The sequence below is a fragment of the Rutilus rutilus genome (assembly GCF_951802725.1).
Source record: "Rutilus rutilus genome assembly, chromosome: 16".
Lineage (NCBI taxonomy): Eukaryota > Metazoa > Chordata > Actinopteri > Cypriniformes > Leuciscidae > Rutilus > Rutilus rutilus.
In genome coordinates this window covers 23,727,809-23,741,345 of record NC_140224.1, presented here as the reverse complement: position 1 = coordinate 23,741,345, position 13,537 = coordinate 23,727,809, and the positions used below count along the sequence as shown (strand labels likewise).

Below are 13,537 nucleotides of genomic sequence, written 5' to 3'. Positions count from 1 at the left end.
ATTTTAACAAGCAATTGTCTTCCACTCTAAATGAAATATTTATTTGGGTTGTTTGTTTACACTAAAACAATGAGAGGGTCTCGACTAAGGTAAAACAGTTCCTCTCTATGTCTCGGTTTCTATTTCTAGACGTCTGCATTCTTTATAGTCGTGTTTCCAAGAACTATGTTTATTTCTACTATATTTTGTTTCATCGTATGTCCTAGTTTGCCTAAGCTGTTGTAAATACAAAATGTCAGCTCTGGGATTTGGATAATCCTGTTAATATTTGTATTGTTCTCCAAATTAAATAATGCAAAATGCAGTTCTATGCAACCCATGTATCTACAGCTTGAACCTAGTGTGTCTCACGAGTATACATTTGCATTTTCCCTGCACATTTAGAATTTAATGACGAGCCGTATTGAACGCAATGATGAGCAACGGACGACAACGTAGCACTTATGGGAAGCACAAGATTTTCCAGGCTTCATTACCACTTCAGTCGTCGAACACTCAACATTTACCATCAACCATCATCTCTCACGTCTGCTCTCAAGAAGAAAAGAAGTTTGCGAGAGCAAATAATCTCTGTGATGGAAGAGATGGTTTATGAAGAGCTTGAAGTAAAATACAAATTAAAAGACTAATACAGCCGCCTCCTTTTCATCATGATTGACAAACGAGAGCAATGGGATTATTTCTCATCTCTGATCTCTTGTCAAGCTTTTGTCAGGGCTTTTCAGGCGACTGAGAGGCTGGTGAATTTGATAACCCTGGCTCTGACATTTTCAGCCTTCTAAAGCCCCAAGAGCAATCATCTCTGCTGACATTTGGAAAGGATACCAGGGTTACCTTTTTTTAACTGTGAGAAACCACAATCACAGACAAAGGAATTTTGTCCTTAACCCTGTGATTCAGACTCTTTTCCCTGAGCCCTGCCAGCCTTTTATTGTTCCCATTGTTTATAGCTGCATGGCTTAGATTGTGTGTGAATGTGTGTGTCTGTGTGAGAACATGCGTATAAAGGCTTAGAGCTCTTACCTGTTGGGTAGCGCTCAATGACTGGCAGATCATCCACCTGCAAGGTGGCGTTACCACCACTTCTCGTAAAGCGAACTATGTGGTACTTTCCATCATTTACAAACTTTGAGGTTTCTTCAATGTTTATGTCATCGGTGCCCACATTGAACACCACTCTGATATTGCCTTTTTCCTGTAAAGACAGAGAGAGAGAAAGGAAAAGAGAAAGAAAGAGGGAGATAAAAAAGAGGAATTTAAGATTCTATCACAGTCATTCTGTTCTGATTCGCTTCGCCAAAATAAAGCGGTCGAGTTAAATTCTCTGCCTTATTTTAGCACATGAAGATCACACTTAATGAACATCATTCTGTGTTTGCAACCTTTTGGAAGACAATTTTTGATTATTAATAAAGGCCCTCATATAAATAGGCAGCTATACTCTATCTTAACTGGCAGGATAACAGATGTCCCAAATTTATTGAGGACCAAACAAGGTGATAGTTTATCAGACTGTGCACAATTTCTCCTGACAGCACAATGCATCAGAAAGATTTACCACCGCTTTAATTCACCAGTAAAAGGCGGCATTCATATTTAATAACAAAAAAATATATTATTTATGTTTTATTGAGGTTATTACATGAAGGAAATTAATAGTAACAAAGAAACTGATAATAATTAGTGAGGATATATATGTTATGTCTGTGTACATTAAGAGAATGCAATGGTTTTGGTTCATACATTTGGTGAATATTATATTAAATCCAATTTAGTATGTTTTATTGCAAGTGATAATGTACAGTCATTGACTCATTATGACAAAATAAATCCTGACAGTTTGATTAGGACACCATTGCACAGAGGGAGGGTAATGTTTCATCCTGAAGTAGTTTATTTCATATTAATGACTGGCTGACTGTACACTATCCTGCTCATTACATGATTACTTACCAATTTAAGAAATAAATGGACATCAGATATTGATTTTAGCTGAAATGATTTAATCACATGAGAAGAAAGGAAACACTGAGTGATATGAGAGACAGACTGTAGCTGATGGCCGGTGCAATGTACTGATTATACAAAAACATTATATGGATTTTTTTGGTTTGTAGAATATTGAGGTCAAAAATGTTTAATAAATGACCGCTAAACTGTATAACTGCCTGTTGTTGATATCCTGCATATAGCTATGCAAGTTTCATGTCTCTCGTAAGACCCGTGTCCTATTTCTTTTCACATCCGTAAAATAATTTAAACTCAATCTCTTTTGAATCAGTCTTTCAGTGTGATACAAAACTCCTCAGCTTTCTGTGGGGTTCTGATTTCATATATATATATATATGTATGTATATATATATATATATATATATATATATATATATATATATATATATATATATATATAAAAAACATTGCACATGGAAAGACTCACATGCCATTTTGGGGAAAAGAATATTACCAGCAGCAATCTGTAATTTTAAAGGGGGTGGCACGACTGCTGCAGATGTCAAAATAAAATTTACTGTGTCACACATTAAGCCTTGTAAACTAAATAATACTAGTTTTTCATTCCCGTTCATGTTCAAAAGTTTCGCAACAAGCCTGCAGGCAGATAACATAATCGAATCATAGGAAATCACAGGAAAAAAATAACCTTATAAGATTTTTTCCCCTTTTAAATCAGCGCCTCAAGGCAATATGCTGGTCATACAGAATAATGTGTGACAGTCTCAGTGAAACAGAATCTAATCTGTATTCTGATGCAGCGCTTGTCATTTTCTGTGTAAATTCTCATCAATGCATGTTGCTGTCTTATTAATGCGAGCAGTGAGAGTGAAATCACTCTGTGCGCTTCACATTCGCACCACTAGATGGCCTCAATCCTTAATGGTTTCCTATTTGATGCAGCTCAGTGGGTGGGATTCACTTTTGCTAATTACAATAATACGTATTCATGTGCAAACAATCTCTTCTCATGAAAGCACTTGCTTATAATAACAACTCGATCCACTGTGCTCGTCTTATATAAAACAGTAACTATGCCCACTCTGTGCTCTGTTTGATGACCTACGTGCCTACATGCATTACTTAGTTAACAAAAAACTTGTTGCAAACTTGTTATGAAAGGTATTACAAGCCTTGACATGAGCGCAGATAATTATGAAAATGGTTTGACAAATTTACGACAGATGGAAGTCATTAGCTTAAAAACACTGAAATAGTCTGCTGTGGGAATGTGTGGCCCTTCCGATTGATTGGTTGCAGATTGCAAAAGCTACATGTGGCATTTGAAAATAATGAAATGAAGTGTGTGTGAGAAGATCCCTCTGCGAATTCCCCTAATTCACACCTATCTGCAGGAAGAGAGCTAGCAGAGGACAAATCGCAAGACCAGACTTCATTATGCCATCCCAGGAGATGTGTGTTTTTGTCTGGACACACACACACACACACACACACACACACGTTATCATCTTCAGCTGGGCCGAAGCTGGATGTTTCTTCCGCCTCTCACACCCCATAATGAAGACAGACTCTGCCCGTTAGCCCTATCCTCTTCCCATCACCGGGAACAATGGGGCAGCGTCTCCTTCACCCTCCTCTGTGCTCTCTAACAGTGTTTCTCCAGGGCCAATCTCTCCCTCCCTGCCCATCTTTTCAGCTTTGTGGTCAGAGAAGTGATGTGAGAGCTTGGCCTGCACTCCAACGGGCTGTGACACTCCACGCCCCATTCTAATTGGAGAACGACCTCTCTTTCACCCTTCCGGTAGCTGACCTCGTCCTTCATTCGGGGTTCGGTGGCTGGCCAACAGCAAGAGTGGCAGGCCTTTTGAAAACTCGTAAATGACAGAGTTGAATCATAGGGGGAACATATACATGCTAATAAAGTCTGTAAGCAAGGCCTAAAAATTGGTGAGTATATGAAACGGTGTCAATCGCTAGTTGGCCGGTAACAATTTTATGAATCCTAACAATGATGTGAGTACATGAACAAGTTGATGGGCCAGTGCTGCATCGTCACGAATGTTTGAGCCTTGCCAATTTAAATATTACAACGCTGTGCAAGAAGATGCGAAAAGGAACTCAATTTTTTTAGTGCACAAACATCCAAAGCGCACGCCCAGAAAGCCATGTCTCATACAGTGTGCGAATTGACCTCTCTTTCACGTCTTCTTGCGCTTGAACGGACAAATTCACACAAAATTATGTAAAAAAAGAACAGTTAGTATTCTAGTATACTACTCTCGGCTAGTATTCTAGTAAACATGGTCGGTTATGGCTTAAACGTACAGTATGTAATTTTTTTCGCCGCTAGGGGTCGCTAACCTCTTACAATAACAAAGGCGTAGTTTGATGACGCAACATTTGCTAAGAATTATGGATCTTGTCGTCAACGTCAAGCCGACCGATCTCATAATGTTTATGGATGAGTGAATACATCAATGTTTTTATCATGACTGTGATATGAAGCAGTTCGGGATTGCTAAGAGACAGCTATCAGCTCCACACGCGACGCGAGTCCTGCGGATATAAAAGGAATATGGACATTTCATTCTACCGAACTACACGCAAGTGCAGAATTACAACTCACAGGTCAGTTTATTAGACAAATTAAACTTGTGAGGTAACGCAGCGCTGTTTCACTTGGTCTAACATTACACTATCACACTAAACTGCATTTAAATGTGTTGAAAATTGTGTTAGTTTGTCTTTATGAGACTAGCAGTGAGCTAGATCAACATTAGAATAACATACAGATCATATTCTAACATTTTATCATTTTTGAACTATATAACATTGATTAGTTTTATGTAAATGTGCTCACCTGTTTAATAAAGTACATGTAGGAGCGGTCGAAGTCTCGGACGTGGAGCTCTCGTTTATATACTGTCTATGGGAGCTCTCGGCATCTCGAAAACACCGCGCTGATATTGATTCTCGGTTTAGTTCTCCTTTTTTATCCAAACTCTGCTTGCCATGGTCCATAATGTTTGAACGAAACAACAACAGCGTGCAAATAGACATTGCGAACTAACAGTTGTCCACGTCTGTCGCCTTGGTTACTATCAGAGGGCTCTGGTTGCTATGGCAGTACGAGCGGAAACCAGGGACAACGCGGATATGACGACATTGACGGCGACAAAACGGAAATAAAGAAACGGGACGTGTCTTCGAATTAAATTACAAATTTCTCCTGGTTTGAAAGTTGTTGGAAACAGTCGGGATAATGTAAGTACACAACTTAAAAAAAAATATATAACATAGATATAGTGATTTTTGCGATTTTTAAAGCAAAAAAGTTACATATTGTCCCTTTAAGTGAATGTAAACAGCCGAGAAAGACAATGCATGTGTACAGTATCAGTATTTTGGATCAGACCACTGCAGAGGGCTTCTTCCTGCAATCTTAAAGTGGGCATGGTTTAAAAGAGACACCCTACGTCCTACATTCAGTCTCGGGTGTAATAATGTCCCAGTTTCACAGAATTTTCTGTAAAAAAAAAAAAAAGAAGGAAGGCGGCTCTATTATGAATGCCTCAGGGGCTAAACATACGGGAGGGGAAAGCAAAATTGAGCCGTGACACCAAATCCCAGATTACCACAGAATAACAAATGTTTTGGGTGATGTGCTCAGGATTCTGTGTTCACTAAACGATCCCTAAAGCGAGCGAAGGATGAGGTGTCATTTAAAAGGAGGGCCCAGTTCCACACCACTGCATCTCAGCTGTCCCTGTCCGTCTCCAGCTTCGTGTCACCTCTCCACTGAGGCCTGCAGTGCCGCTCTAAATATAAAGAACTAATACAACTGGATTCTCATTGGACTCAATGGGGGTTGTTATAGCAACACAGTTCTCTAGAGTTCTCTCGTTTCTTGTAGGCAATTAGGTGACAACCACGGAGCCATACTGATTGACAGAGCATTTCATCTACACTAGAACTGTGATGATCTCCCCTCGCCAGACACAAAATAATCTAGTTGTTCTGAACTTGAGAATATGGATGTAAAAAATAAATTAGAAATAGAATAGAGGAGTAGGTTTCTCGTGCTGCTAAATATACTTTATATATATATATAAATATTTATACTTACCAAATATTTGTTTCATTACTTAAGGCAGGACACCACAGGTGAATAGGGTAAAAGAAATACATTAGAAGTAGTTTAGGGAAGAGTAGGTTTATGCTAAATATACTTTAGATATACAGTACTTACCAAATATTTATTGTATTACTTAAGACAAGACACTGTAGGTGAATAAGGTAAAAATGTAATACTTTTACTTCCCCAGTCACGGTACATTAAGACAATATATTTTGTATTAAAGGTATTCTGAAAATATTATCTAATTAAAAATGCACTAATATGCATACATTTCCAGAACAGAAATTTGAACATTTGATAAAGCTAGGTTCAAAATTCTGGTTTCATTTTGTTGACATATTAAAGTTTTTTTTTTTTTTGGGGATATCTATTTTCATTCACTCCATAAATCAGAAAATACTGTCAACAGCCAGGAAAAAAATTGCTTTCACCATATTTTTAGCAATAAAATGTTACAGTCTATAAATCAGGCAAATGATATTTGAACAAAACATTTGGAATGTAGATAGGACTAAAACTGGAAAATTTGATGTAAGTGCTACTGAAGTGGAGATTTCTGGCTCAGTGCACAAGAGAAAAATATTTTTAAGGAAACAATTTATAGGATATGTATAGCAATTGAAATCTACGGATGCAAATAAACACTTAAATGCGTATAGTATTTTGGATGTTTTCTTTCCACTAGCCTGAAAGAAGACAAGTTATTGGAAGCGAAATAGCCCAAAATCTCAAAAACAATGGTTTTGCCTGTAGTGTCTTGCCTTCATGGTTCACCCCAAAATGAAAATTCTTCATCATTTCATCTCATGCCATTCTAAAGCTACTTGAAGAAGATATCTTGGAGAATTTCCAAATCAACCCCATTGACTTCAAAATAACTTCTTTTGTGTCCCACAAAGAAAGTGAAGGTGCAGGTGCAGGTGCAGGTTTGGAACGACATCAGGGCGAGTTAATAATGACAGAAATTTCATTTTTGGGTGAATTATCCCTTTAAGCTCTAAATAAATCAATGAAATAATTGTGATAAAGGCAAAATGTTCCATCAAGAGGAGCCAAATACACACACAAAGGGTCGAGGCGGTTGCTCCGGAAACCTGGAGGACAGAAGAGCCACTAATGATGTGTCTTATTTAGGAAAAGGTGCCGGCAGAAGCTTATGGAGTATGACGGAGTGTGTGTGCCACAGCGGGGATGCTGATCTGCCATGGCATTCAGCTTAAATGAGCTGGTGCATCCAGGAAACCTCAGCCACTTTACATAAAGAGCCTCTCAGTAATGCTCAAGCTAATACCAAGGGAATGCGCTTAATTGGATAGAACACCCAGACATGCAATATACGCTCTCATAAATAACTTGTGTTTGATATTAGATCAAAATATCACACCGTGTGTGACACGCTTCGGAGTGCATGTGCCCTTCTGTTTGAGTACTGCAGGTTTGGTGAAACAGATAAATTTGTTGTGTCCGCAGAATAATTCCACTTTGGCAAGCAGTTCTTGTTGTTTCACCCCCTCCTCCTCTCTTTCTTTGTGTCTCTCTCTCGCTGTAGCGTTCGTTCGCTCGCTCTCACAATCTCTCTTTATCTTCTGGTAAGGGCTGGTTCTGGTGAGATCATGAATCTTTTTGGCAGCAGAGAATTCTTTTCCAAGTTAAAAACTGAAAATAGCACTCTGTCCTAGTTCCTCTCGAACCTGAAAACCACATGCACTTTATGGGCGTTGTCTACACAAGCCATCCAAGAAGTCACGCACATTGTCTCCCTACTGCAGTGCCAAGTTATGAGTTCCCGAGGAATGCAAACGGCGGCCTGAATGCAATATCTCTAGCAGACAATATCATTTCATATTACAATCGACAAATCCAAGGCGTACTGAAGTGCTGCTATTTTTGTAGTGATTCTTGTCAACCCGTCACTGGTCTTCAATGGTAACACGTTCTTTCATGCACTGACTCTAATCTGAAGATAAAAGCGTGGTAAACATTTTTTTTTTAAATGCAAAATGAACGAGTGGGTTGAGTTTGTCACAAAGAGAGCGTTTAAAAGAACACCTGTCTTTTTTTATTTTGATGAATAAATTTAAATATTCGGCTTTTACTTCTGCTGCCATCTGTCTGCTTATCCTTTCAGATACTAAAGATAGCAAAGTCACAGTTTGCCATATGGCGCACTTATTCAAGAAAAAATGGCTGACGAAGACCAAATATTAAATCGTCTGTGGCCAGTCAAACTGTTCTCCGCGCCACTCGTAAATTGCATAATGACCTGGCATATAGTTTGACGGTATGTAAAAATGACAGCGTGCATGAATGACTTGTACTCAAATTATACGGGTAAGTGGATGGAGGAAATAAGTGTCGTTGGGTTTCGACGGAGAAGCAAAATGGCATTTTTCCAAAGCACTGGCTGTTTCCATCTAAGCTGCTGGGTGGAGACAGGCTTAGTCTGCACTGACGGTATGAGGTCAACAGACACTTTGCTGTCACTCAGAGCCATGTCACACGTCACTCATGTCTGACCAGGTATGTCCTGCCCACTCAGACACAATTGAAGCAGAAAATCAGCATCTGTCACTCTCTTTCACTTTCACCTTCATCCAAATGCGAGTGTGTGTGCGTGCGTTTGTGTAAGCATATGAGTCTCTTTGGCTGCCCGGAGTCATTTTGACTGGAGACATCTAATATATATATTAATACATCTAATATATACATCTCTCTCTAAGTATATATGATTCATTTACATATTAATTACCTCATTTTAAAAGTACAATTATTTTACCTTCAGTGGAACACAAAAGGTGAATTTTTTTATAATATCCTGGCTGTTCTTTTCACAAATTAAAATGAATGGGGACTAGGTCTGTAAAGCAGCAAAAGCAGTAAAACAACAAAAAAGCACCATACTCATATCATGAACCCGCTATATTCCAAGTCTTCTCATGCCAAACTTTAGATTTGTTTGATGATTAGACAGATTTTTAAGTTGTAATAACACGGATCTTCTCTTCTTCTGAAGCCTTAAAATGCACTACATAAACTTACGCTTCAGCTTTGCTATCACAGGAATAGATTTTATTTTAAAATATATTAAAATACGCTTGTTGATAAATTGTAATAATATTTCATAATAACTGTATGAATGCAGCCTTGGTGAGCATATTGATACTTTTTTCAAAAACATTATAAAATTATATAAAACCTCAAACTTTTGAATGTTAGTTTCATTCGAACAATTCGAACAAATGTCTCCCCTCGCCAGACACAAAATAATCTAGTTGTTCTGAACTTGAGAATATGGATGTAAAAAATAAATTAGAAATAGAATAGAGGAGTGGGTTTCTCGTGCTGCTAAATATACTTATATATATATATAAGTATATTTAGCAGCACGAGAAACCCACTCCTCTATTCTATTTCTAATTTATTTATTTTTCTAAAATATTTATATATATATAAATATTTATAATTACCAAATATTTGTAAGTACCAATTATGCATTGTGATTTCTTATTATTATTTAAATGCCCAAAAATTCACGCTTTGTGCATCACGGTAGCAAGAAAGTCTCAAAACAGAGTGAGTAAAATGACAATATTCAATTTTGGGTGAATTATCCTTTTCACATGGTCACTCTGCCTGTTATTGCTGACATCTCAGCACAGGTGCTCTCTGAAGGCTGTTTATATTCACCTCCTTTCTCTCCTTCCCTCACACACATTCTCTATCCCCTTGTCAGTACTACCGTTCACACCTCTGTACCTCTCACTGCTGAGTTAGCTGTGATTGTCACCATTCTTCAATTGGACTGATGTGCTCATTAGACTGCCCACACGCTCACACACTCTTTTGGCATGGAGAGTGTGAGAGGTCAGAAAGTGCTAATGATTTGGTCAAACCCCAGGGGTATAATCACTTGGCTTTGACTCGTTTACAGTCATCATCCATTTCTCCTTCACTCCTGTCCTGCTTGGCGCCTTGCATGGCTGCCACAAATGGCCGGGCCGTCCGCAGGGCATTTGGTCATGGGTTCGAGCAGCTGGCAAGCTCATTCTGAGCAGAAGAAATGTATTTAATAGGCCATTACCCCTTAAAATGCAACATTATGGTGAGTGAAAGAATGCATACGAATGTTTACTTTTTCTGTACAGTGCCTGTCTCACCATTCCTTACAGTTCTCGCTCTCCGTCTAGTTATTTCTCTCTCTCTCTCTGCATGAGCAAGTGGCTCAATGATTTGGGGTGAACGATGACTAATGATAATCCCCAGTGATGGTGATATGATGAGATTTAAATGAACTCTGTCACAAGTGTTTAGGGTCATAAGCAGAAACGGGGCGTGGGGGGAGGGACGCCACTGTCTGTTTGAAAAATCAGGACATCAAGGGCCGCTCGTTAACATGGTCAATGATCCTAAGTTAATTCACTTTCAGAAAGGCAGTCTCTGGATAATGATATCCTTCCCAGTCTACAGACAGGTTTATCAAAACATTCCGTTACATCACCGAACAGTCTCGCCATTAATGTCAATACTGACATGCTTAATCTAGTCAGTGACTAAATATAATTAACGGAAATGGAAGGGAAGATCTTTTTTCCCCCCTGTTAATTATGGGGTAAAAATGATACTGGATATCTGTAATGATTTCAACTGCTTTATAGACGGTTAGCGATGTAGGTACAGCTAATTTACCCTCCTACACAACGCTGATTCATTTAGTAAATACCTTTTATGCTGGCTTAGCAGTCATCAGTCCAACAAGCATCAAAAATGGCAGACTTAGCACTGCAGAGACTTCACCAGTCACACATTAGAATTAGCCTAGATATCCACCGCTAATCGCATCAAGACATTAAGGGCCTTTAATTTGCTCATAAACATTCCCTGCCATCCCTATGCCAAAAAACCATATATCAGTCATGGATGCCTGATTAATTGTCATGCCAATATATGGAAATATATAATCTGTGATAATCTTAATTACATGCATTATGTAAAGTGTTACATATCTTGGCCTTACGCAACTCCGGCAAGCTCATTTTAAGACACATTTTCCGAAGACATCATTACTACCTACCACCTTTAATTCCCAAGCTAATATCTGAGCTGAAATGCGAGGAACACTATGTTCCAAGTACATGATAAGGTAAATCATAACCACAGTCTACAGGGCATCTGATATCATGCTTGCGCTCGGAGCTTCTGTGACGTCTGCTGATCGATAATACAAAATTAAGTTTTGCAAACTAAACTTACTGTTAATACTTCAGATTTGGTGTAAGAAAAATTGTATAGGTACCAGGAATTTAAATTCTGTAATTTATTCACCCTCATGTCCTTTCAAACCTGATTTTCTTTCTTCAGCGATTTTAAAAATGTGCTGGACGCACCATGCAATTAAAAAGTGATGAGGATTGGAGCTTTTCAGCTCCACAAAAACATCATAGAAGTAACATATTTTTGTGACAAACATGGTATTTTTGTCCATTTGTGTGTTATTTTGGAGCTTGACAGCACTAGCCATTAATCTACTTTAATTCATTATATCGAATATATTAGCCAGGATATGCTTAAAAAAAAGTCTTCATACCAATTTGGAAAGACATGAGGAGAGTAAATAACGACAGAGTTTTCATTTTCAGCCGAACTGTTCCTTTAAAGGAAAGTGTGAAGTACGTCGGGGCATTGCAGCACTGTAGCTGAAGTCTTCTATAGACAGCAGCATCGAGGGCTCAGCTGGAGAAATCATTACCTCACCTCGATCGCAACGCATTTGTTGAGGCAGTCGTGCAACAGTCACGCCATGATGCCACCCCTGAGAGAACTCAGCTCGCTGATTCTTCTGGGAATCAAGTTTGTGATTACAGCAGGAGTGGGCGTAAAAAAAAAAAAAAAATAGAACGAACGAACGAACGAAAAATAAATAAATAAAAAACATACATAACTCTTCGAAGCTCAGTGCCAAACACTTTCCTGTCCCCCTTGCCTCCACCTCCTCCACCTCCCACTCCTCCAGCACAGCATGTCATAGGAAATGCGGGTTCTATCAAATAGCATCCTTTGAGCAAGCGTTGGTAGAGCCTTCTATTCTGAACATTATACAGATTTTATTCATGAGGGCGGTCTGAGGCGCTGGAACTTTCTAAAACAGACCAGCACTTTGAGTGTCGGAGGAGGCGTAGAACACTATGATTACCCTAATGATCATTCACAGGGTTCTTCGGGAGCACGCCGCTTGGATAATTTCTACTCTGGGGTTTGTGTGAGAATGAATGAACACCAGGTATTCTCAGGAGAGTCTGTGTAGGTTTAAGCAAGTTCAAACAGTGGGGACTAAAGTCTGAGATCGTATTGAAAATCTGTGATTTTTTTCATTTAACTCTTTACCCGCCATTGACGAGTTATCTCGTCTTTTATGAGAAAAAGCCTCCCTGTCACTGACGAGTTTTTATTGGTTTCCGTTTTATCACTGTTATACGGTAGGGGGCGCTATTACGCCTCTCCTGAATGAGTACAGTTTCTCCAGATTAAAAAACACAGGCAAAGAAGAAACAGAAACGAGCTATCTCATATGTAAGCAGATGCATATGAAAAATAATGCAATCATCAACAATAAACAACATATAAATCAAAACGGCGTGAAATGTCGACCCGGGAAGTGGTTAGGACTGTGCAAGCTTTGGGGTGTTGATGAACTCAATCTACTCCACCTATGTTTTGCTCATTGTACATTGTATCTGATCCAGACTTTGTCTTTGACAAAAACGGGATTTTCTCAGCTATTTTTTATAAAACTTACCCACATTGAAGTGTTAAAAAAAATAATGCATGAAGCTAGAAAAAAAACTGAGGCTCTGTTCTTTCTTTTGATATATTGCATGTTCAGATATTCATACAATCAACTATGGGCCATGACATTTTTTCGTGAAAATGACCAAAAACGCTGGAGGTGGCTGCCAACTTTAAAACAAAAATGCTGGCGGGGAAAGAATTTATGGAAGCTTGTTTCTGCCAATGAATAATAAATAAATAATAATAATTGCGACTTTTTATCTCACAATTCTGACTTTTTTTTCTCACAATTGCGAGATATAAAGTCAGAATTGCGTGTTATAAAGTCGCAATTCTGGGAAATAAAGTTGCAATTGCGAGATATAAAGTTGCAATTGCGTGATATAAAGTCGCAATTCTGAGAAATAAAGTCGCAATTGCGAGATATAAAGTCGCAATTCTGAGAAATAAAGTCGCAATTGCGTGTTATAAAGTCAGAACTGTAAGATATAAACTATTCTGAGGTAAAAAAAAAAAAAAAAGTCCGCCTTTTTTTTCCCTTAGAATTGGACTTTATATCTCACAATTGTGAGTTTATATCTCACAATTCTGAGAAAAGAAGTCAGAATTGCGAGATATAAACTCGCAATTGCGTGTTATAAA

At 38.4% G+C, this 13,537-nt stretch overlaps 1 protein-coding gene across 20 annotated transcripts in view; it reads right to left on the bottom strand.

Moving 5' to 3' along the window:
- Positions 1-13,537, bottom strand: part of nrxn1a (neurexin 1a) — a 187,350-nt gene that overhangs the window by 27,196 nt on the left and 146,617 nt on the right. For all 20 annotated transcript variants that reach the window (XM_084434093.1, XM_084434112.1, XM_084434094.1 and 17 more), the window contains one exon: positions 1,024-1,195. In XM_084434093.1, the coding sequence (XP_084290219.1) occupies positions 1,024-1,195 (172 nt within the window). The remainder of the gene's footprint in view (positions 1-1,023; positions 1,196-13,537) is intronic.